The sequence below is a fragment of the Pezoporus flaviventris genome, unplaced genomic scaffold (assembly GCF_033815535.1).
Source record: "Pezoporus flaviventris isolate CSIRO_AGI_PZ_B2104156 unplaced genomic scaffold, CSIRO_AGI_Pfla_v1 ptg000072l, whole genome shotgun sequence".
NCBI lineage: Eukaryota > Metazoa > Chordata > Aves > Psittaciformes > Psittacidae > Pezoporus > Pezoporus flaviventris.
The window spans coordinates 8,627,660-8,654,791 of NW_026892620.1; the positions used below are offsets into that span (position 1 = coordinate 8,627,660).

Here is a 27,132-nt window from a genome sequence, read left to right on the forward strand (position 1 = left end):
CGTTTCTGAAGCTTTAAAACAAATATTCACTAACATATTCAGCTTTCACAGAGCTTGCTTCTCTCCAAAAATCTATAATCTGTTATAATTAATCAATGATGTCAATAGTCTATAGTGACATTCTGTTATAAAATCAGAGGGAACAAAGTTATACATTGTCAGGATTTATATAGATTATGTTATGTGGATACATACCTCCACAGACATCGCCGTCCACATTTTCACACTGTCGATCATCACATTCACAGTTTTTGCCATAAACTCTGTTGTCTCCTGGAGGGAAACAAGCGCATTGGCCACATTCACATCTCCCTGAAAGAATAAATAATTGTTAGAGTCATGATTTCAGTAAACTAAAATAATTGAAGGAATAAACCAAACTTATTCTACGCCCTCACCCCCCCAAAAGCAAATTACAAGTCACTGTGTATTAATTAAAGCATTCACATAAACACTATTAAAAAAAAAAATCAACAAACAAAACCAACTATTCCCTCTCCATGGCAACAAGCAAAAGATATTACTGTTATATCTTGATGAAAACAGCAACAATAAGCAATAATTGGCATTGTATGTTTTTCATATCTCAACTTTGCATAACAGAGTATGGCACATGCTTAACTGCACAATTAACCTCTGTAATTGATCTAAAATATTAAGCACATCTCAGGCACTCTAACATGAATGCAATTAGAATTAAATAGTCTACGCACAGGGCTATCTAAGACACTTTCTATTCATTGAGAAACATAACTCTTCAAATACTCTGTCATAGAATCATAGAATAGTTAGGGTTGGAAAGGACCTTAAGATCATCTAGTTCCAACCCCGCTGCCATGGGCAGGGACACCTTACGCTAAATCATATCACCCAAGGCCTCGTCCAACCTGGCCTTGAACACTGCCAGGGATGGAGCATTCACAACCGCCCTGGGCAACCCATTCCAGCGCCTCACCACCCTAACAGGAAAGAATTTCCTCCTTACATCCAATGTAAACTTCCCCTGTTTAAGTTTTAACCCATTACTCCTTGTCCTATCACTACAGTCCCTAATGAAGAGTCCCTCTCCAGCATCCCTATAGGCCCCCTTCAGATACTGGAAGGCTGCTATGAGGTCTCCACGCAGCCTTCTCTTCTCCAGCCTGAACAGCCCCAACTTCCTCAGCCTGTCTTCATACGGGAGGTGCTCCAGTCCCCTGATCATCCTTGTGGCCCTCCTCTGGACTTGTTCCAACAGTTCCATGTCCTTTTTATGTTGAGAACACCAGAACTGCACACACTGGTCTTTCGTCTCAGCATTTCCCCTCGGGAAAGGACTGCTAAGAAGACCCTTAGTAAGGCTTTTCTAACACTAGGTTTTGTGACAATAAAACCTTTTAGGTCAACACATACTGCTAAATTATTCTTAATCTCTCTCCTTTTTTCTTTTTTTTTTCTTCTTTTTCTTTTGAAACGTCTAATCTACACAGGTTAGAACTGTTGGGTTTTTTTTTTCTAAAAAAAACCACTCCAGTCTAATTATGTTGGTGTAGGGAGAAATCTTATTACCTATGGAAAAAAATTCTCAGCTTATTTTATAGCTGCTCTACTCTTCATGTTCCCAAGCAGCAATGTACTTGTACAATGCACTTTTGAGCTGACATTCTATGTGCCAGGATTCAATCTAGAAGGACATTTTATGATCAGTTTAAAGTGCAAGAATCTTAATAAAAGACATGCTGACAGAGAGCATTAACAGCAAATACTTCACAATACCTTAATAATATATATTTTTTTAAAACAGTTGCACTGGCAATTATATGAGAATAATCACTCCAGAAAGAAACTTACTATAGGAAATGCATCTACCACATCACAGTTGTATTTGGTAACCATGTCAACATTTAAGATATGATTGTCTGCAGAATGACTGATATTATTTGCCTGCATTCACTAACCTATAATTATTTACCAAGAACAGCTACATTAGAAACTGGGGGAAAAAAAAAAAATAATCATTCCTTAGTATTTAAATATATGGAGATTTTTAATGAGTCCAACTTGTTACTGTTTCGGGCTCTCACAGTCTCTTTCTATGCATACACCTTAGACAAGCTTGCTACGTGTACAAAAATGTCACATCACAGTGTCCCAAAGCACAGTCACCTGTAAGCAGATAGATACCTGATGAACAGGACCCATCTGTTGTGAAGACTCTATAAAATAAACAAAAGAACCATCCTTAACAGTGGTATCCTGGCCAACTAACACTGTACTAAGGAGGATGCCTGAAGGACAATAAAATCAGTTTAAATAAGTTGCTTTGAAGAGAGGAGTCAGCAGAGATGGAAAATCCTCCAGAGGTACAAAAGAAGGTTCTGTAATGAGGCGCCTGCATGTTCTGTAATTAAGTACTACCTTCTGTAATGCTTAATTTAATAAGTCAGAATGACTTGGGAGCCCAGTGGCTGGGCACTTGCACTGGAATGGGAACAGGTTCCTCTCAGTCCCTGCTGCAATTAATATTTATTCATTTTAGTTAATGTGCAACAGATACACCAGCAAGAAAAGCTGATGAATATCCCATCCCTAGGCAGATGGGGCACATTTTTGTCATATATATGTACAATCTCAGATTGTCCTCTCCATCAAGCACAAAGGGATTTAGGCTCTACTTTTTCAATCTTCTCATCTGAACTAATGAATGAAATACCAACACATATATTCAAAAAACCCAAATTCCATGCTGATATTTGTGCCTCATATTTTATTTCAGCTGGCTCCCACCTAGTTTCAGGGTATGATTTAGATCATCTGATGCAGACCTCAGCAGAACTGAAAGTGTCTTGAAAATGGACAGAAACCTCAGTCAGTAAGTACTCTGGAAAATGATTCCTCCAAGTTATTTCCTTGTTTTAAATATTCAAAGATACAGTTATAGTAGTTTAGTACACTGCTGCCAAAATTGATAGTCAAAGTATTAGTTCATCATCCCTTTTCTTTTAGAAATGTGACAAAATCAGCACTAGGAATGAAAGAAGTTAATTTAGTAGTGGCACTAAATAATTGCAACTTGGTATTGGCTTAAAGTACCTTTTACTCTCACAAGTACTGAGATTTGATTAGATTAAGTAAAGTGGAAAATCTGTGGAAATAATTTAACAGACAATTAAAGTCCTTTTGCTTCTGAACAGATATCTATGTAGGATGCAGGGTACATGCAGCACACATACATGATGTCGTAAATGTAAACTCTGAAGTCTCATTTTATCACCATATACATCAACACAGAAATTAGTAACATTTTGTAACAATAAATTTCAGATTGCTTCCCTGAGAAAACCAGTATAAGATCTCTGCAGGGTAAGCTTGCTTCAGCCATACTACTACTTTGTCAAGTGTATATACTACCAAAATAACAGAAGCCACACTTTATTCTGTGACCTTCTCTTAGTTATAGTGATACAATACCTACCAAACAAATTCAATCATTCAAAAGTAACTTGAGGTTCACATTATACTGAAAAGGGATCAGCACTTCACTAAACATACTTTCATTGTCTAGAATAATAGGTTTACCATAGCAACCTGATTATAGAGGGAAAGCTACTGCCAAACACATCCTAAATTCTCTTTAAATTCCAGGGCATGCAGAAACAATTAAACACAGAAGGGCTATAATGTTTCACACCTTCTCAACTGTATATGCAAAAGCTACACTTTATGAGTAAAAAGAAATAACTTCAGCTGAGGCATTTTTTAGCAGGGGGCTTCTCATTGCTAAACCGCGGGAGTAAATTTCATCACCCAATGATTTCAGATGAAGAAAGCTTTATGATGGAGGTTGTATTAGCTATTAGCATTGAAAAACTTCACCTATTTACTCCAGTGAAAGATTCCAAGAATTTATTTGTCTATGGTCTTAATATTTCCCCACACTCTTTCCTTGCATTGATGTCAATAGAAGTATTAACTTATATAATTGTTATTACTTGAAGACTGAAAAATTACCAGCTTAGGGTGGAGTCTTCAGTTTTTAAAAGGGAATTAAAGAGCCACATCTCATTAAAATTATTAGAGTTTATTAGATAATTGACTATAGAATTCTAAAAATCTACACCTTAAGCATTTAGCTTTTGATTTTATCCATCATTTACTGTAGCATTTTTTCATTCCTCTTGTCCAACATTTTTGAAAGCATAACTAAAGTGAACAGTACCTAGACTTACAGCAAACCTGCTCCCATAAAAATTACTGTGACCACTAGCTGCATATGCATTCAAACCAATTTCCAGCTGCTTATGTACAATGAAGGAAAGTCTCTTTTATACAGGTAATTTTCATTTTAAAACACTGTGCTAGAAGTATATCATTTACATAATAAAACATTTTTACCCTGTTATTGTCAGCAAAAAAATATCAGGAAGAAACACTAATAGCTTTCAATGTAAAAATAAACACTGAATATGTAAGAATGTAAGATCTATCTCATTGTCTTTTCCTGTCTATAACTACAGTATATAGGATTTTTCTGTGCATGGTGCTGAATTTTTATGTTCTAAATGAAAAAAAAAAAACAACCCTTATTTTTTTTAAATGTTTAAGGAATACAGCACTAAATTACACTGAGATTTTTGTAAAGGTTCATTGGTACCTCAGAAAGATGGTGTTTCAGGCTAGTAATAAATATAAGGGAATATGCCTTTAGGAAGGAGTTTTCTGCCCTATGACTGTTCCAGACTTAAGATCTGAAAGCATTACCTATCAGAAATCACAATTTCTTTGTTATCAAGCAATGTCAGGCAACCTAAGAACATTCAGTAAAGCTGCTGTGTCTTTCTGCCAGCAGAAACCATTTCATGCTGGATGGGAACAGAAGATCCAAAATAATGATCAGAAATGGCAAATCAGAGAAGGGGGATGGGAGGATTTGTGCAGATCACAAAGCTTCAGGGGACACAGTAAATGAGGGGAAGCAGACATGACATAGGGAAATAAAAGGTAGGATGTAGAAGCTTCAGGTAAAGAAAAGGAAAATTCACTGACTGGGTGGTGGCGGGAGGAGGGGAAGGAGTCCAGTAAAGGGAATAAACTTAAGTACCACAAAATGGGCAAACAAAGTGCAGGGCTTGCAGGGTTGACAATCTCATCATGCCCTGTTCAGTCTGAGGCATTAAGAGCAGTGCAATCCAGCTGAGTTTGATCAATGCGGAGGAATTCATAGACTCAAACAGAAAACAAGTACAGATTCCTCACTGGGCACTCACAGTTTATTTTGCATGCTCCATTCCCAAAATATCCTGGAAAGACTTCCCACACCTTAAAAGGCTTTTCATTTAAAACAAACAAACAAAAAAAATCAAAAAACAACAAAACAAAAAACAAACAAACAAAACCAAAAAACCAAAACAAAGCAAACGAAAAAACCCAAACCACACGAAAGGAACAAACAAAAAAACCCCTCCACATATAAAAATATTGTATTGACTAGATAAAAAATAATTCTGTCTTATACATAGAGGGATGCCTGGCTTTTAAAATGCTGGCAATTCTTGGACCTGATTGGTTGGATGGTTTATGAGATGCCAGAAAAAGAAGACCTTTGGAGGCATCTTTAGTATGTGCAAACAAAATCATCGGAAGCCCTTTGAACACCTGAATATCTGGCTGATCTCACACAAACTATGAAAATCTGAGGATTAGTTTCTTAGAAGGATTTTGGGCAAGCAAGAGCAATGCTCTACTTGTAATTATGAACAATGTAATCTGCGACTTCTACTCATGGTGGGGAAAAAAAGGTTTCCTCCTGTAAAAACGGTTTATGAATTCACATTAGTACAGTTCTGTTGTCTCCAATGCCCCAACGTGTTTGGGGTTTTGTGACAAAACAGCTGGATAGGTTAGCATAACAGGTTCTCTCTTACCATCTCAGTGAAATGAAGAACATCAGAGCCCTTAAATGTGGTTTGTCCACTGTACAGACTGCTCAGCTGTAGCTGCAGAGTGTGGAAGGTGCACTATGCTGCTCGTCACAATGCACTGACCTTTAGCAGAGGTACTAATGTCGGTTCATTCCTGGGGAGCGGCAGCAGTAGAGACAGAGGCATGTATGAGATCTATCAGTAGTGTGGCATCCTGGCTCTGCTGTGTTCTGCACCTTATGAGTCTTTGCAGGAAAGACAGAAAGACAGCAGTCCAGGAGAGGATATCTTGTCCAGCAGCTTCCTTGCCTTTGAAACATCCATTGGGAATAGAAGTTTCTGTATTTTAACTGAAGCTACAAGAACCATGAAGGATTTCTTTTCTTGTTGTGCACACGATTGCTCTATTAGGCAATAGAGGTTTGGGGTTTGTGGAGAGCTTGTTTTTGTGGAGATCATTTGATGCAAACTTTTTCACACAAGGTTCAAGCAACAAGCACTTTTTTTTTTCCTGCAGTACATTGCGAAAAAGAAAGTTGTGCATTTATCTCCTCACAGACAAGGAAAAAATGTGCTGCAGCTATTACAAGAACAACTACTTGTTCAGATCTGGGTTGGGAACTAACTTTCTATTCCTAAATCAATACACAGAAAACAAACATGCCTTGAGTCTACTCATAAAAAGAGATTATTTGCAGCGTGACTGACCCAAGACCTCAACCGAACATATAAAAGCTCCAGAGAAGAGCTTAGCTGAATCATACAGACATAAAATTAAATTCAAATTGCTGTAATAAATCTAAGTAGTTTCCAAACTTCAGATTTTTTAACTTTTTTTTTTCCCCTCTAAGAATTCTGTACACTGATGAGAACTTTTAGCAGCAAGACCTGAGATCTTTTTATTTAAATCACACCAACAGTAGCTAAAGCATGTAATTGGGTTAAATATTTATGGTTTTCCTAGTCTTACTAGGCACCTCTCAAGAGCAATAACTACATCAGCTACTGTCAGCGCTATCAAAGGGCTGAAGTAAGTGGAATCTCTCACCATATATCACACACTCAGAAGACTTTTGTTCCAGGTTGCATTATCTCACCTTAGGCCCATATGTGGCTTTAAGGCCCAGTATACTTTCACTAATTGCTTGCACCTGGCTTGAATTTATCTTCCATAACACTCTTGGAAAACCTACTCCAAGTCTGTGCTAAGTGCTCAGTGACACTGGGCCATCCAGAGCTACATGGAACATCATCACCTCCACTCCGTGTTTTGCAATGGCTGTTGGTATAAAAATTTGGCCTACAAAACAAGCACTATTCACAAATTAAGAAATTCTTTTGTTAAAGCTGTCTGAGACTTTCCACTGTTGTATATATATGTTAGGATGTTACTCACTAGTACAAAATACCAAGTTGTTCCTCATATAATAAGGTATGTAGGTTTTCTTCTCAGACAAAAAAAAAAAGTATGTTTCTTTTAATCTTTTCAAATTTAAGTTGCTTTATAATGTAAAAGAGTATTTTAAAAGGTCTAACAATCTAGTTTATTCTTAAGGGAGAAAAAAAAAAACAACCAAACAACAAAAACCAACAACACAGGAAACAAATACCCCTAACATATCCTCCTAAGCCCTGGGGAACTAAAAGATGTTATCCCAAACAACAGAACCCTCACAGCAGCACAAGCAACTGAATATCCAGGATTGTAAAAGAGAGCATTATGCAAGAGCAATTTCAAATGGTTGAGACTTGCCTCCTGCTCTACTACACATGCATGTATGACTGTAAGCCTAATTGCACAGTTGGCATATGGCATCTGAAGTAAATGCTCTTCCTTAGTGACAGCCTAATAGTGAAATACTTCTTTAGATAAATCCACTCAACAGCACCACTTCACAGATTTAGCATCAGATAGTCTTTTACAGCTCTCACTGATCAGCACTACTGATTTGTATCTTTTCTGTGTTGCTTCTCTTTCTTCTCCCCCTCCCTCCCCTCCTCTTTTAAAACATTTGGGTAAGAAGCACTGCTGTGCTGCTAGTTTCCTTTTCAGATTGTTAACTTGTTGACATCTGCTATCATCATCAAGCCGGCATGTCTCCTCCATCTGCCTCCTCTCAGTAGCAGCGCTTTGAGGATACACTCCTTGAAGGCTGCTATTGTGCTTCTGCACAGCCAACGGGGAATTTCTAGAGGAGTTCCAGGAGAGGAGCCATTGAGAACACCCCTGCCCACTTTGCAAGAGCAGGATTTTAGCCATATGCCTCACTTTTCCTGGTGACATTTTCCTCTGGTCTCCTGTTGGGGGTACGTCCTTGACAATTCACTCACTATATAAAGGGGACAAGTAGGACTACGAATGCAATTACTTCTCTGTTAGAAAGAAATGTGATAGTCAATGTCACCACACAGAGGAGAGATGTGTGAAAAAGACAAGAAAGAAGGTGGCAAAACACTTTCTAAGGGAATGTGTTGTTAAGGCAGAGAACAGTGGAAATGGAGGAGGAGGAATCCGTTAGGGGGAAAAGAGAAAAACTAGACAGCATGACAAATGTTACTCCAAAGATGTAAAAATTCTAGAATTCAGCAAGCCATCATCTGTTGGGTTTTTTTCAACCCTTCCTCCCTCATCTCTTTTTCATTCTTTACCTCCAAATGTTTTCAATAACTCAAACTATAAAGAAAAACTACTGTAAGAGATGCCAATAAATCAAGTAAACGATACACAGCATTCTATTTAAACTAACATCTTCTCCATAGAATAGGAAAAATGAAGTTGTGTTTGATTTAAAGGACCTGACTTGAGAATGCTTTTCCTTCGCCTTGACAACTATAAGGAAAAATAAGTCTCATTTTCCCTTCAGCCTATCCAACTGTCTGATGCTTAGCATAAGCTGCTATAAAATATGTTGTAGCAAAACCCAAACATAATAAAGAGGCACAACCCAGCAATGAAAGATATATGGAACGCAATGATATTGTTCAAGAAGCTGTGATGGCTTTTGAGCCATTTACAGCTTCGTACATTTGACTGCTTTATCATCCAGAGGATTGACTGCTTACCCCTTTTTACATGATCTGCCATGTAATGAGTCATAGCACTAATTCCACAGAGATATTTAATTTGCAGATTAATTTACTAGAAAATGTCAACTGCTTTGTGGAAGTTTAATCACCAAAATGTTAACCTTGTTCACTTCCTGCTGATGCCTGTTGTTTATTAGGTAGTAAATTTCAAGACATTTTAAGGTTGTAATACCAGCCTATCTATTAAAACATTTAAACTCCTAGATGCTTTGCTCTTTGAAGCTTTAGCAAAGATTAAAGAGCTTTATAATGGCAAAACAATAATATGAAAAGATTAAACTGCATAGCAACCATCAATATTATTTGCAGATAACAGACTGCTAAGTTCAGAAACCATGGCAACAAATGACATCACACTATATCTATCTTATTGATTAGCTTTCACCTCAAGACTTTTTCCAGAAATGAAAGACATTACCTAGCAACTGCATCATCTACTGAGTTGTTCCAAGTTAAAATGCTCTTACCCTTCACTTGTAAGCAAATTTTTCCTTTCTGTTGCCAACTGGCCAGATTGTGCACTAGTCTCTCATTACGAGGGTATTTAATCTGTTGGAAAGACACTGCCTTATGGCTCCTAAAATCTTTGCCCCAAATGTAAATACATCTGTGAAATAATGCTTCTTCCCAGCACCCCAAAATGTTGGCTCTGAGGAAAAGTATGTATTGTGTAATGAGGGAATTAAAGACATGACTGCAAAAACTTTTTAAGTGTAAATAACCCAGGCCTTCATTTTCCAACTCTTTGATTTCAAGTATTAGTAGCAAATTCTTTGTTCCAGGTAACCCTGAGTTTACAGATTTCAGTAAGAATGCATAGTAATAATAAAACAGTGATACAAGAGATGTCAAAGGAGACCAGCAAGTCACATTACATATCACCCTATAGGTAACCTTGTTTAAACTTCTTGAAAGTAATACCCTCTTTGCTCACATGCCTTGATAGTCCCCCAGGAGCAGCAAGGACACTGTCAAGACTTAGAGATAACAGGTATACTTACAATGAGTTTCACATATTTATGCTCAGCCTCCTGTTTCGAGGACCTGAATAAAACTCAGCAATTAAAGACACTTAGCAAATTTCAAGCTAGTTAAAACACATGCAGCAAGTAATTAAAGCCTACCAGCAAGGTCACACTATTCCTACAATGTCTGACACCTAAAAGATGGATTTGTGATCAGTTTCCAAACCTTCTTGACAAATACGAAAGTACACTGAAACACTAAAATTAAGGCATTTTATTTTAGTTAGTTAACGTCAGTAACTGTTATGAAGAGGCTAAGACTGAAACAGCTATCTATGCATTAACCTTCTGGATAGTTTTGAGAGCAAGAAATCAGGATTATAGTGTGCATTAGGTCAAAAATTTCTGGAATGATCACCGTTAAATAAGACATGCTTCTGCCAAGATTTCTGCTTTGACTGGAACTGATCTTCACTTTGAAAATCAGTCACTAGCAACAGATTAACTTGTGTGCTAAAGTTGGAGCTGCAAAACTGTCTCGCTGTGCAGCCACCTGCCCCTTCTCTACCACGTTCCTTCAGTCCTGACCCATGTTGCCACCAGGGTCTGTGTCTGCTCTCGGTCTGACAGCCCACTGAAAACACTGACAGCCAAGGAAACATGTCTGGAAGAGCCTCAGCCCCTGGTCAGTGTCATCCGCTGAACTGGAGAAGAGGAAATGCCACTGATGAACAAAGGAGGTGCCTGAAATGGCAATGGAAACTAGGGACCAAGAAACCGTTTCTTGCATCACTTTAGGGACTGCTGTACTGCCACACAACATGAATGTCTGGGAGTGCCAGGAAAGGTTTCTATAACTCACAATTTTCCCTACAATTCCTCTCTCAAAAGAAGGTGGGAGAAGGAAGAAAAGAGCTCAAAGTTCCCCATAAAGCATTAAAATCCCTCTATCAGATGGATAATTTAAAACACATGACCAGGCAGCAGCCTCTTGGAAATTTCAGTCAATATGATTTTGAGGAAAAACAGTCACAAATATCGGTAATATGCTTGATATCAAATACTGTAGCTCTTTTAAGGATATAGGTACTCTTTCTTGTCTTTAAAAGTCACTGTTTAAAAAAATGAGAATTTTATCAACATTGATATATGGAAAAAATTAAGATGAAAATATGAAAAAAAAAATTTCCTTTTTTTTCATAGCATTGGAAACATTCTGAAGTCAAATGAAGCAAAAATAGAAAAGCTAAGGTCTATTATATAAATCAGAGAGTAAGACAATGTTTTACAACTGATTAAAAATGTTAAGACTGTAAACCCTGATAAGTACTGCAGGGAATTCTATGTTAAATTGAAAACATCTACACTCTTCTGTTTTGGAAGAAGTATAGATATTACACAAAGTACTGCTTTGTCAATCTCCTCAGCCATCGTGGAAGAACACAAAGACAATGCAAACAGTGCTTCCCACAGACCATTACTAAAGGTCTTCCAGAGGGCTTTAATAAATGTTTAAAAATTCATCAGAAATGAGATTGCTGGCTAAAAAAGCAATCCTTTCAAGGAAAAAGCACTATCCACTGCAACATTTTATAGCAAAAAATATCCGCCAAGCAAAAGGACTAACAGGAGAAATCTGGACCTACCCAGTGAAGTGATTGGTTTTATCTTCCTGGGTAGAGAAAAAGAAAGAATGCATCAAAGCCATCTGCTGTAGCAATTTGTGTTCCTTTTCTCCCACAGAATCCTTTGTCTAAGCAGGTCCACTAAATTGTAAACTAAAACTGCCTATTCTCCAGCAGTGAATATATGAAGAACATAGTGTTCCCAGAGATAGCTGCCACTATTACAGGAATCTGAAGGTAGATGTGACTCTCTACCCACTCCAGCTAATTAGGAGCAACTCCTTGAAACTTTTGAGCAAGGTTACTCCAGTGGAGAGGAAAGAAAGAACTCAACCTTCAGATAAACCAGGTGAAATAAACCCTACAGAAGTAAATTTCAGTACTTTTTTAGCCTAACCAAAATCAAAATGATAAAATAGCCAGTGACTAAGTCAACAAAGCAGAATCACTGCGGAGATAGCATGTGAATTTAAAGGTAGGAGAGATTGCTGGGAGATTTTTCTTTTTTTGCGTGTGTGTGTGTTTTTGCATTTAAGGATAAGAGTAGGAAAAATTATCCAAGTGGTTGCCAAGGAGGCAGAAGATGGGACTTGGAAAGAAGACCATGACAATGAATACACTTTAGGAAGCATGCTTTGCAATATGTACATGTAAGAAATGTAATCTAACAGGTTCCACCAAAGAAAAGTTCCCAAAACTAAAGATACAGATGAGGATAAAGGCAAAATTTGGATGGGGAATGAAAAGGTATGAGAGAAGTGGGAAGGCCAGATATACTGAAAACTTGCAAATCTGGCAAACAAGATTTTGACAGCAGATTCTCTATGAAAATGGGAAACACCTGGCCATGAAGTCAGGATACAAAAGTAAAACCAGTAAAAGAGAAGAAACAGGCTTGAAGGATAAGTTTTGAGTGCTCCATACACCCTGAAAAATGAAGAACCAAGTGAAATTCTAGGAAAGAAGATCAGACACCTGGAAATCACAGAATCATTTATATTGGGAAAACCCCTTAAGATCATCAAGCCCAACTGTTAACCAACACTGCCACATCCACTAGTTAACCATGTCCCTAAGCACCACATCTACACGTCTTTTTAAACACCTGTAGGGATGGTGAATCAACCACTTCCCTGGGCAGCCTGTTCCAATGACTGACAATCCTTTTGTGGAAGAAATTTTTCCTCATATCCAACCTAAACTTCACCTGGTGAAGCACTTGTAGAAAGTGATAAGGTCTCCCCTTATTTCTTAGGAACAGACAAGGGAGGCAGGTAAGTACCAGAGCTCATGGAAAAGTAAGTGAGTGATTATGTGAAAACAGAAAGGGTGATGAACTGCCAAAAGAATGAGCAAGGGTAGAAGGAGAACCTGTTACTGACACTCAGCAAATAAGGCAGATTAATCTCAAAAATACAGGGATGTGCAAAAGGGATGAGGATGAGTAGTTCTAAGGAAGATGCTCAAGGAAGTGAAAAGCCAGGTATTCTCAGAAAAAAAAAAAATCCGATTTGCAGAAAAGAAGTACCATTAAAAGACTATTAAAGACAACAGATAGCTCAAGCAGTGGTGTGAAGAGAGAGAAAAACTATATTATCTGCCTAAAGTAAAAGAATTTCTGTCCAAGTCAAAATTACTTTATCTGTGGGAAGGGCCAACACATTGTCCATAATAATAATCAGACCCCATTTCCACAGGAAGACAGCTTCCAAAGCATGCACCTTTCTGAAACATTATATAATTTTACAGACCATTCACTCTGCAGAAAGAAACACTATTTCCTGCACCACCATGGTTCAAAACTTTGCCAGCTGTTTTTTATTGTCACTGCTATGGCCTCCTTTCCTCTTAAACAGTGGCATCAAACCAGCTCTGAACCGCCATGGCTCATAAGGGTTGAATGGTGGTCATGACACATGGGATGTGTGGTGGCACAATTAAGAGAAAAATAGTGTTGCCATTTGGCTATTTAATCAAGCTAGATGTTTCGGTAAAAACAACCATTCCTATATGCTTACTCGTTCCAATTAGAGAGGGCATCAGGGATGATGGTGCATGGTTGCACCTTCCAAGTTTCACCATGGATCTGAATTTAGGAAAATCATTAGCAATCCACCTTGTTGCCTACAAGAATGAAGCAAAATTACAGCACCCAAAAGCAGATCACTAGCCACCAGTGTATTAAAAGCAAATAGTGTGCAAAGTGTTCTAAAAAAAAACCAAACCCCACAACCTATGCTTTGCAAGAAGGAGAAAATTGCAAAGAGCATCCCGAGGTGGAGAAAGACAATGTGGGGGGAACAGCCTCTTACAGCTTTAAGATACCATTTCATAGCTGACAGGAGCTCTTGCTCTGCTGTGAAAGTCAGGTTTCCCTGGCTCTTGGTTTCTGCTGCACTCAAAGAGCCACAAGAGCTGGCAGCTCTTGCTTTGTGTGAGAAGTGATAACTTGCAGGAGCTTGGTCTTATAAAACCCTCAGCTCTGCTGGTTGCAGAAGCACTGCCATGCTTGGGGCAGAAGGCATTCAGGGACATAGTTTAGTGGAGGACTTGGCAGCTTTAAGTTTATGTTTGGACTCCATGATATTAAAGGTCTTTTCCAACCTAAATGATTCTGAGTCCTGCTGAGCCCTGAGCTCCAGGGCATCCTTTGACAGCAGCAGGATCCAACCCTCTGTAAGACAACTGCCCCCAGAGCCAAACCCAACTGTTGATCTTGGACCTGCATATCAACAACAAGCACTGGAAATGAACCAGGCAGCTTTGCAGCAAGTGTAAAGTAGCATTTGTTGTTCATGGCTTTCATGAGAGGGATTAAACTGGTATGAGAGAGCAGAGAGGAAACAAATCCCAAGAGTGAGAAATATTCCAGCATTAGAATGCCACCTCTGGTTTTAGTATGGCATGAATTAATGCTAAAGCTATGTTTGCTCCTATGGATTTTTACAGACTATCAAAAATTCATCCCTACCCTTTTCCAGGAAATGTGAGAGGTCTGCTAGCAAAGAAGAAAACCAAAACCGATTACTGCTAACCAGATTGAACACAACAAGTTTTGTAAGCTCTATCATACTTGATTTCAGCTGGAAGTCAGGCCTAGATGGACCACTGCACACTTACTATAAACATCTTATTAGAGAAATAAAATAGGCCTGTTATTACCAGTTTAAAAGTGTCAAAATTGCTTTAAACACAGCATGAATGTGGGATTTACTTTCATTGTTGTTTTAGAGTACCCCAAATTACTCAGACAAATAAATACAACATTTTAACACTACGCTTAAAAAGCAATTAATTCTGCAGACGTATTTTTTTAAGCTAATAAAGGTTTTGGTTTATTTTGCTTCGTTTTTAACAGCACGCAATAAGGAGCTAAACAGAATTTAGTTCATTAAAAAAAAAAAAAAAAGGTGGATTGGCTCCTCTCTGCAAATATAGTCATAAGAAAATTGTATTTAAACCTCCTCTCAGTAGCTCCATGCAACTGAAAAAATGATGCATTATTAAATCCCTGTGCAGGAAGATGTAAGGTCCCAGCAACTGCTTGGATTTTAACCTTTCTCCCCAGGAACCCGAGTTATGGCAGAGCACTGACAACAGCAAATAAGAGGCTGCCACAGAAGAATTAGTAATTGTGTTGGTATTTTCATCTCCCCCTCCTGGAGTGGGGAGGCTAGTGAGTCTTGGTGCCAAGGGAGTGGGAAGAAGTAAGTAGTCAGTAGAACTCATTATTTTTCTGTGAGAAAAAGTGGGAGGCATAAGTTATAGGGTGTGGTAATTCTAGATCACACAAGGGCAGAAACTGATACTCAGCTGTCAAAGGAAAAAGAGCAGTGGAGACATCAGCAGCAACCACATGTACTATAACATCAGTAGCATGCAAAACATGTCAAAACTCTTGCAGTGCACACATGCGCACACTCATAGAAATGAAGCCTTTGTTTTAAACAGTCAGTTACTCTTTTGCTTACTTCCCAAGAGGCAGCAGCTCTGCCTCCTCTCTAACAGTAAGACTGCATGCATCTCAGCGTCACTGCCAGAGACATTGGGTCTGTCTGCCATGCAGAGCTTGGCTCTCAGAAGCTATGATGGGAAGGGGGGTCAGCAGGCAGAGCAGCAACAGGAGTCTGCCAGAGCAGGCTGCGCTGCAGTGGACCTGGACAGCTTGGGAATGTCAATCTCAGGCTCAGGAGCCTGAGCGCAGGCAGATAGCAATGACAGAATTTAATATTTTCCCTGCAGCCTTTGTTATCAGCACTGGTACTTAAATGAATGACTCATTTTCTGAAAGAGCACAACAGGAAACACTACACCCATCTCTAGTTCTCTACTACTTTATTTATAGCTGCAATTAATGAAAAAGAAATGTATTTTTCCCCAAGAAATTTCACTACACAAGTGAAAACTATCTACAAACCAAACAATTTATACAGTAAAAGAAATATCTATAAAACAATACAAAGTCCTCTCACTTTTAGTATCTATCAAAAAGATAGTCTAGGTTTACCTTAAAAACCCCACCACTGATAAGCAGAAGTTTAGTGTTCAGAAGACCAATAAAATCAGCACACAAATCCAAACAAACCCCACCCCAAATGTCAAGAGACATGCCCAATGCAGCATTTGGATAGGATGAGGGGTAATGGTTTTAATCTAAGAGAGGGTAGACTCAAGCTGCTAGATAAAAGAAAATTGTTTTATTATGAGGGTGGTGAGGCACTGGCACAGGTTGCCCAGGGACATGGTAGATGGCCCATCCCTGGAAATATTTAAGACCAGATTGGACAGGGCTTTGAGCAACCTGATCTAGTTGACACCTATGACATTGAGTTGGACTAGATGACCTTTAAAAGTCATCTAGACCTTTCCAACTCAAACTATTGTATGATTCCATGTTTCTAGTTTTATACTGCAAATGCAGTTATTTTCATGGGCACTTTTCTCCAAAAAGACTTTAATCTAAAAAATTGCAGTACAGATTGATACAGGTTTCTTCTATACACAAAACCCATGCAAGACCACACAAACTCAGGATTTTCTGTAGAAGACTCTACAGACAAACCCTAAGCAATGCTGAAGAGCTTTGAGCCCATCCATGGTCTGTGCTTCAAATGAAATGCTATATTGGTCTGAAGAACCTTATTAACTCCTAGACAGCTGTATATACCATCCAAAGCCCTTGGTTAGATGTCCATGGAAACTAGGGTCATGTGGCTGGAACTCGGGCTCTGTAGAAGCTCAGGTATTTGTCTTCTGCAGATAGATTTTTAATGAAAATAAACCCATTTTTAAGCATGCCCATGGCTCTAAATATCTCAGTTAAAGAGACCTCACTAGTTATCACAAAGTGAACCATAAACTAGCCAACAAGGGGTGTACTCTTGCAGAACCTGAAACCCAGAAGCAGCAGCTCTCTGAACTCACCCCTTTAACTCTCCTCTTGCCATCAATGTTCTCTTCCCAAGGAAGTCCAGGCAATCACAGGGATTACCTGCTGCAAGGGAGCAAGTTACTGAGTAGTTACATGATGAGTGACCCTCTAATTCTCATGTACAAGTTACACAAATTAAAAAGGTTATGCCGAAGAACATAGTTTAACAGCAGTATTTGCACATATATATGGAACAGTTTCTTTGCTTTTCCTTTTCATTAGAACATATGAGCCACACTACTCTCACGGGTTAGCCTCATACCATGAAATCACAGCATTTGACATTAGCAGAGATGGACTGTCTAGTACTGCTGTCCCATAAACCTAAGAGGCTGCAATAAGTTATCTGTAATTGAAATTAAGTCATTTGTATTGATGGGAAAATGAAACTGTTGCCATGAATCAATGCTGCAAAATTGAACAGATTTATGTGTCCTTGTGGGAAAGTTTTTTCTGCTAATATGAGTAACAGCATAATTAATGAGGATCACAGAACAGTAGATGTGGTAACACACCCCTCGGCATCATCTAGTCCAACCCCTCTGCTCAGGCCACCATGACATACAGCAGGCTAACCTGTGTCCAGCTGGGTTTTTAATGATTCCAAGGATGGACACCACACAAAATCTCTAGGCAACCTCTTCCAAAGTGTGGCCACCCTCACAGGTTTGGTTTTTTTTTTTTTTTTTGTTTTATAGAAAGACTCATAGAATGTTTTGGGTTCAAAGGGACCTTAAAGATCATCTAAAAGAACCATTTTAAAGATCATCATGTCGAGCTTATTGGCAACCAGCACCCCCACGTCATTCTCCTCAGGGCTGTTCTCAATCCCTTCACTCCCCAAACTTGTATTTGTGCTTGAGTCAGTCAGTAGCACTGACCATAATACCTGATGGTTTGACTTAAGCTCTAGCACAAGCTCTACAGTAAAATCTCAAAACCAGATTAGGCGCAAAGGTAGTTTATATCCAAAACAAAATGAAACAAAACAAAACAATAAAAAAAAATCTGATCTACACTGCAGTAATAGATTCTCAGGAGCAGGTCTGCAATTAAAAAAACAAAAATTTACAGAGCATGAAGACTGCTACACAAATTACCATTCTCTGCTGGGAGGATAAGGTGTAGTTCTTTTTCAACATTTCCTAACACAAATCGTCAATCCACCTCCTCAAAACAAAACACTCTTCCTTTGGGAAATGATGAGAAAAAGAGCAAGTCTCAAGTGGTAGCACTTTTGCTTAGAAGGCAACTGAAAGGTACCTGGATATGGTGGGAATGTTGTGTGAGAGCATACATAGGCTAGAATGAATTCCAAACACCACAAAAGGTTATTCAAAGAAATCCAAGAGGACAAGCAGCCTTATGGTGCTTGACAAAACAAGGCAGCAAGCTGAAAAGCCCATCAACAACTTGAATGCAAAGTTAAACCAAGAATAGGGGAATTCTAGGAGAAGGTGGTCAAAACAGGGCAGCCTACAAGTAAAACACATTTTACTAAAGAAAACGACAGGAGTTGAAGACAGGTGTGAAACAACTTCAAGCTGATGAAAATTCTCTGGTTTTCAAACTTGCTCTATATCTTTTAAACAATGCATTTTTCTGTGCTTTCTTGAGAGTAATTCTGGTGTATAACAAATAATAAATATATAATAAATATAATAAATACAGTATTAATAATATAATATAATAATATGAAAACTAAAACCAAAATCTTAGAATAGCATTATTTAAAGTCTACAACTATGAAGAAACATAAAAAGTCATTATGAATCTATGAGGGATACTTGTTTTGTACCAAGACAGCTTCAAAGCACATCAATGCACACCTTCTCAAAAATTAAAATTAAAAAAAAAATGAAATAACTACATGTGTTTTAGGAGCCATTAATACAATTTCTGGTAAAACAAGTGTGACAGTAAGATAAAGCCTCAGAAGTGCAAAAGCTTAGCAATTTCAAATAACATAACTCACATCCCCCTACTTGGATCCCTTTTGTATAGCTGGGTATATTATGGCTGAACACAGAACAAATTACGTAACAGTACCAAGTGTTATCGCTGCCATGTTCATTCACTTACATACATATAACTGTATGTGGATACCTGTAACTGATTTGTTCTTATCTCATGCAATCCAGATAAAAAAGCTAAAAATCCTAGAAATGAAACATTTATGACCTTAAACCACAGGGTTTCTGTGGTTCAATATTTAACTTAAGACTCTTTAGGTTAAAGACAACATCTATCTTTATTCTGCACTAAATTAATTTCATATCCAGTCCATGTTATCTCAAAAAAAGGGCTGTGGGAAGCTTCATATCCAAATTTCACTTGAATTGCTCAGTATGGCTCCATTTTTTAATCTGCAAAAGATTGTTCAATAGCACAGGTTAACTCCTGCCAAGTGCTATTTCTATGTTACAATGTGTAGATGAAAGGGCAATAGAAGTGTTTTTCTCTCTCCCTTTCAAACAAATTATTTCAGTGAATTATTCCTGCATAATACCAGGATGAATTATAAGTGCTAGCATCAGAAAAGCACCAATAGTCTGAGTGCAAAATACAGCTAGTTGAATTACTTGGAGTTATTAGTTCACCAACAGCCATGAACAAATAAAAGGACTACCTCAGTGCTGTTTGATGTACTGAGATGGGTGCACTGATTCATTAAGTCAAACAAGAAGGTATTAAAGAAGAGAGGAGGATGTACAAGAAGCCTACAATTCATGCCGCATGGTTCACGCAAGGTAACTGGCTGCCTCCCTATTCTTTCTGGGAAGAAAGTAATATAGCAAAGTGTAGGAAGTTAAAGGGTCTTGGCCCTGCTGACTTCTTGCAGCCTCCTAAGAAACACAACTGAATCAACTGAGAGATGGATCTCATCACACCACCTGCAATAGGCACCAATTAGGCATCGCCCAAACACGTTAATGAGCCCAACGAACAGCTGTGTCTCCCGCTGCTCACTTCTGTTCTTCCTTAGGGACTTTTCATAATATAGATATTCTAGTCTGAAACTTAGATAAGGGATAGAGCAGGAAAGACAGGAAATAATCTGTTGTTATTCAAACCTCAAGATTTTTGCACATGGACTTTTCTTTACATCGAAGCATTTCTGTGCATTGTCTTTCATGAAGTTATGGTCTTCCTGACTCAATAATTAATGTGTAAAGTTATTGCTTGCATGCATAATCTTCCTCTCATGAATATGTGAAGGAGGAAAGATTATAAGTTGTCAAATGCTTCCAGAGCCTCTCTCCATGGCAGAATGATAGATCCCAATGCTGTATTTAAAACACAGCTGAATAGATAAAAATAGTGTTTAACTTTTATAGTCATTATGAACCACAGTAATTTATTGAACCCTTCAATCAGCTGAGGAAACAAAAGATTGGGTATGGGTGAATGACTCATTTCTTTTCATGCAGTATGCACTGATGCTCCAGTAACTTGATGATCTGAAGGCTAAATAAGACTGCACAAATGTATCACAGAAATGAAGCAAACAAAACACATCATAAACAAAAACAAATCAGTGGAAAGCACTGAGGGAAACTCCAACCAGTAGTTGGCTCTTAATTAGCAGTATCTGCAGGATGTGTCTGAAATAGTTGGGAAGACAAATGTAGATTTCACAGTTACTCAGGAAAAAAAAAAAAAAAAAAAAAAAGAAGTAATTTCAGTAGGAACAAATAGTAAATAGGCTTAGATATTTCTGCTCCAAACAACTCAACTATGGAATACATGCATAAGTTTTGTGCCTTCTTTTTTTTGTTCTCCCAGAAGTTAGGTCCTATTCATGGAGGGAACTTGGATACCACATTAACTGCCACTGTTGACTGCAGCCTCATAATATATATTAACGGATGGCATCATCTATCTATATTTACAGCAGAACTGAAAATAGTTTTGTACAACCCTGTTTATAAACTGGAAGCTATGAGGTACCACCTATCATGGAATATCCCTTAAAGTGAGAGTTTGTATACATCTTCCAAAACACACAAAGAGATCTTGATTCAGCCTAGGCAAAACTAACAATACAGAAATTGCTGTACTAAAGTAAAGAAATAGTGTATCTGATTATTTATCCATTTACTGACCATGAAAAGCTTTGGTAGATTCAGATTTGATATGCCAAACTGCATGTTGTAAACTTGGCTCCCTTACATGCATCCCTTGCAGAAGAGCAGGGATCCGTTCAAGATTGCCAATGGATCCACAAACAGACACACCAGTATAGAAAAAGTCAGATGAGAAAAGGCTTATAACATTCATGAATTATAACCATTCTTGCTTGACTCAGAGTACAGAGAAGTCTATTTCTTTCCAGGTATCAAAGAGATGAATTTTTAAGAGGGGAAAAAGAAAGGAAAAATAGTAATAAATATTAAAAAAGAAAAAAAAAAGCCGCCCAAAACCCACCAAAAAAAAACAACAAAAACCCAAAACAAAAGACCAAAAAACCACCAAAAAGAAAAAAATAATCACTCCTTGCCTTCTTTTATTCTCAAAATATTCTTCCTCTCAAAGAAAATCAATCAACGATCAGAAAGATCAGCACCTTCAGATGAAGAACAAAAATTTAAGAGGGGTAGGCAGTTCTCACTGACTCCTAAGAAATAAAATACAGCCATAAATATGGGCAGTGTTATGAATGCAGCCATGAATATGCAATCTTCTGTATGATTTTGAATATACTGATGCTATGGGTTGAATTGTAAATGTCATTGCCATTGATGCATTTGCACTTTGCATTTGTGAAATGAAGATAAGCTGAAAGGCTGCTAGGAAATAGCACTTAAAAAATTAAATAATCCTAGAGCTGGCATTTTATTTTGATTTTTTCCCTGTTCTTTACAGTATCCCAAAGTCCTCTTCAAAGCAGCTGATAGACGCTTTCAAACTATGAATAAAATGACCAGGTAAATAACTGTGATAAAAATTTTCATCCAGATCATATCTGGCCTAATTACTAGAACTGATGCCCAATAAAGGCAGGGAAGTAGGTTTTACTCAGTATTTCAGACTAAAAGTTCAAAATATTCTTTGATGCTGTTTTTAAGTATCTGATTATGTATTTCTTACTGGGGAATATCAGGTTTCACAATAAATTGTATTTTTTGTTGAACCCCAGAGCAGAGAAAGCGACATCATAATTGATAACACAGAGGACAAGATAACAATTAAAATCTCAGCTAACACTGAGAAGGCAATGTTCCCTTTTGTCTCCCATATGCCATTACTCATTGTCAACAGAACAGAATGGTCCCTCCTAAAACAAGAAACCTCTTCAGACAAGAGCCATCACTTGTTGCCGCATAGGCATACAGTACTTACAGAAATGCTGCTGCCAGCTCCTGATTGAAGACCAGAGGCACCAAGAGAATACAGATGACCACAGATTAATTGAAACTAAGCCAGACATAGCTGGTGACAAAATGCAGCACCTAAATTCAAATATGAGTTTGGTTTGTTAAACACACAGACACAGAATCATTAGCTTGGTGTTATGTGTCTCCTCTCACACAAATAGTGCCATTTAACAGACCCACCATGCAGTATTTTATGCTTCCTTAACACTAATGTGGTGTCTTTGAAGGCAAACACTGAGAGGTCTGAGCTATCTCAGACTGAAGCAAGAGGTTACCTTGAAGCGACCTGCAAAACTACAAAACTGTCTTGTGATTTAGTTCTCTGTAAGAAGTGTAAAATTTGTGTAGTATACTCTGCTACAGGTCTAATTAGAAACACTATAACATAGGGCCTTTTGGAATGGAGAATGGGTCCCACTCGTCACATCATTACCATCCAGAATATCATCTCAACCTTTTGGTGTTTTATTAATGAAGTAGATGGTGCTGGGGAAAAAAAAAAAAAGAAGAGAAAAAGAAAGTTTTTAAGTCTCAATTCTTCAACTTTTTCTCTGTTAGTATGTCATTGCTTGATCTTAAGAGGTTTGTTGTTACCTGTGAAAACAGTATAACTATCTTAGCCTATCCTTTGATGCTTTTTTCTAGAATAGAGTTTTACTAAATTCTGCTGTCATAGGTTAAAATAGAAAAGCTGAACAAAGAGAACATATACCTTCAAGTACTGTTTCTTATAATATTATAAAGTAGTAAAAAGAGGTGCAAGAATTGAAAAGAATCTTCCTTGCTACTATTTTTTTCATGATTGTGTAAGTTTATAGAAATTTATATGTTTATTATTAGTATAGCTAAAGGTAAAGTATTGGCAGTTTGTGCTTCTACCTCCCTGGATCATTCGGATCAGGTATTAGTAGTCACTATCCACCCTTAGTACACAACTGCCAACACCACCATCACCCAAAATTTCAGGTAAGGATCCAGAGGATTGATTTCTTCTTGACGAAGAATAACTACCACTAGAAAAATGAATTAGTTTAGCAGCTTACATATAGATGAATATAGTAGTATGAATGAAGCTTATTTTTCCTGAAATTGAGATTTGATGACCATGAACTTCTGATTCTGTGGGAGCAGGGAACCAGTTTTCCTCTTTACAAGCGGACTACCCGAGAACTCATTCTTGTCTATTTTTCTTGCAGGATTGAGACAGTATCAATAAACTCTTTAGTACTTATATTGCAAATGGTTATAGCAATAAAGGTGTTTAATCATCAGAATGCCAACAGAGGAAGCGTTGTGTTCACCTTCCAAATCAGGGTCATTAGGCCTTTCTTGAAGATACGGCTTTGTTCTTAAATTAAATAGAAACTATTGACCCCAGTACATGTCTGTATGGAATCTAAACATCTGAACGGTGCATTATCTTTTCAAAGCTAAATTCAGTGGGCAAAATGGATCCAACCTGGAGAAAATTAATTTAATTATAATAATGCTACTAGTTAATTGATAATAAATAAATGATACTAGTAATTAGATATGTAATCACTAATTTGGGTACGGGGAAACAAAAAGGTAAACATTAAAACTATATTGCTTCTAGCCCTTTCCCATGTTCAGCTTCACTCCTGCACTCCTGATTCCTCCCCTCTGCTGCCAGCAACATGAGGGGATGGGGAACTGAAATTTCTAGTCAGTCCATAACAGCTCCTCTCTGCCACTCCTTCCTCCTCATGCTTATCTCCTGCTTCAGTGTGGACTCTCCATGGGCTGCAATGGATGTCTGCTCTGCCATGGAGCACCTCTTTTCTCTGACCTCAGTGCTTGTAGCGCTGCTTCTCACTCTTTTTAGTGCTTCACTACGGAGATGAATGTAGATATTCAGACACAGCAGGAACACTTCACCTTGCCATGAAGTTTTCTGTGTTCAGCCCCCAATGAAGGAGTTAAAAGTTTGAAAGGAGTTTTTGAAAACTGTGTGATTTACATGGTACATTGACTATGTGATTTTTTTGTCATTGATGATAGTACCTTACACCAAAACACTTCTGCCATTATTAGGCAAATCTTATACAAATGTATCATTATTATGGCAATTTGGCAAGAACTCCTTGAAGAAATGTAGGTTGAATTATTTCTCCATGAGCATTTATTTCATCAAAACAAAAAGAACCCCCTGAAGGCATCCTACCGGTAAAATTATATAGAACTCACTCAGCAGAACTCAAGTGCATTACCAAGCTGAAATTTCAGTCTTAAAAGTCTTCTGCACAAGGCACAAGTTATTTGGGATTCTGACAAAGGGGTTTAGAAACTGTAACATGTTCTCTGTAAAATATACAGAATGCATTGCTTTTAGCATTGCACAACCCTTACTGACAAAGTAACTCCATGTAAAGATTGTAAATCAGGTCCCTGACTGGCTTATTTACTTACCTCTGGAAGAAGACTGAATAATTATGCCAGTCTCCTGAGCTAAGCTTTGCCCTAAGTTTAAAAGAAAGAAGTGTAGCAATTAGAGTGCAAGTCTTTAACTTCCGAACTTGAGACTCACTTTCTGTGAGTGCCTGTGCAACACTCAGCTGTTCACAGATATGAATTCTTATCTTGCACAAGCAAGCTAAAAGAAAATTAAAAGAAAATTTTAAATTTGAATATTCAAAAATTATCATCCACCTTAACTATGGCTAAATGGTCCATCATTTAAAATGTAGGTATGTTAATCCCCAGAGAAAACTTGCTATTATGAAAGGTGGAATAGCCTTTTTCTATCTCCTAAGAGAAAGCTGTCAAAAAGTCCCCTCTGTCTGTGAGGAGAAATATTTCCTTCTTACAAGTTTTTAAGCAGAACAAATCATAATCACACTCCATTATCTAAAGGATCTATTGCTCCACAATCTTTTTAAATGAATCTAGACAAAATTATGTCACCTTGCTGGCTCACTTCAGTCAACATACAAACTGAAGAGTGTAACACTAAGCTACATGGACAAGATGGAATAAAACCTGAAAATACCACAATATCAAATTTGTGATGAGTCATTCCCATCGAGAAAGAACCACATTTACCACCTCAGAAAGAGCTCTTCAGAAACACAGCTATACGTATCATGTGACAAAATGACAGTCAATATACAATTCTATACCAATAAGCGCCTTTTATAAGGTTATTTAGCCTGAGTTATCATTTACACCTAAACCAGACTCATATTTAATTTAGTTATTACTTCCACTGGCTATGCTCACATGTCTAATTTGCATTGCAACTAAGTCTAGCTGACCCAAACCCATCATTGTTTTATAACTGTGATAAAGAAATGAATCTTAAGAATTTACAAGTTAAACATAGGAGCAAGAAAAACTGCTGAATGGGAGAATGAACTCTAGTAGATCACTTCTTTATTTTTTCTTGTTTATTTCATTCTAAGTATCTGCTTATTAGATCATCCTTGAAAGTTTGTCATCTGAGAAATTATCCATCTGATTTCAATAGAAACTGATACAACTTGCAAATTTACAGATGTGCAAGCTTCCTACCCAAAAGACTGATGGTCTCTTCAAGATGCTTATAAGCCTCACTATGCCCAACACTGGGAATAAAAGGTTTTCTCTGAAATTCCTGTGACCTACTGTTAATATATTCACTGAGATGACCCAAGAATGGAACTGCAATTATTATGTGAAGTTTGGCATGCTTGATAATTCCGCAAGTGACAGATTCTTGCCCACCTTGCTTTGATTTAGACACAACTCATCATTATGCACATTTCAGATCTCAAGAAAATGTGTATTAATGTTAATGAATGCATTTATATTAATACTCATAATACCCTTCCTTCCGTCTCTTCTGAGCTCTTTTCTTTTTCCTGTCTTTTCCTTGATTGCCACTGCCACTAAAGAACTGTTAAGGCTTAAGAAATTATAAAGCCATATTTACACTTATGATTTACCTCTATTTATCCTACCTTTTTTTTTTCTCTGTTAATTACTTATATGCGTATAAAGCAAGCATTGGATGTTTATTATTCAATTATTCTTCATCTGTATCCTCACAAAAAATAGACAAATACATTTTTGACCACAACATCACTGTGGTATCTCCAGTCAAAAATCAGTCACCTATGACTAATGCATGTAAGGTGCCAATAACTGAATTCAATACATCATACATGAGACCAAGAAGCCTCTGTGTTGATTATGTCTTGCAAATATCTCTATTAGATGATAATGGTGCATCACATTCAAATTGCTAATGGATCAGTAGCAAAGGTCACAGAAAGGTATCTAGAAATATCTTTGAATCCGTGATATGAACTAAAAAGATAGACAATATAAAATAAATTTCAGGCTGCTCATACTAACTACCCAATTTTTTCTACATCCAGGAGAGTGAAAAAGATCAGCATCTTTCTTGGTTATGGCAATATCTTTCAAGTCTTACAACATACTGAAACTAATAAAACGGAACTATTACTCATTTGGGTAAAAGCCCAAAAAATTAAACTAAAGGTAAAAATTTGAATTAATTGATCCAGGATTTATAACATTTGATGACAGATCAAGTTAATTATAATTTCAATAATGATAAAACAGGTTAGTAGCCTGTGCTTTTTGATGAAGGCATGGATTAACTAAATCAAACTTACTAATCACAACAAAGATTAAAGTTCACCTCTAGTTTAACATATACGAAGCAAAGAGAATTCCAGTATGCCATTAAATTCATAAAAACGTAAGTTTGCATATGGTTGT

At 37.5% G+C, this 27,132-nt stretch overlaps 1 protein-coding gene across 1 annotated transcript in view; it reads right to left on the reverse strand.

The window, feature by feature from the left end:
- ITGBL1 (integrin subunit beta like 1) overlaps window positions 1-27,132 on the reverse strand; it is a 137,361-nt gene that overhangs the window by 20,812 nt on the left and 89,417 nt on the right. Inside the window, exon 8 of the mRNA XM_061472816.1 lies at window positions 196-312. Within this exon, the coding sequence (XP_061328800.1) occupies window positions 196-312 (117 nt within the window). The remainder of the gene's footprint in view (window positions 1-195; window positions 313-27,132) is intronic.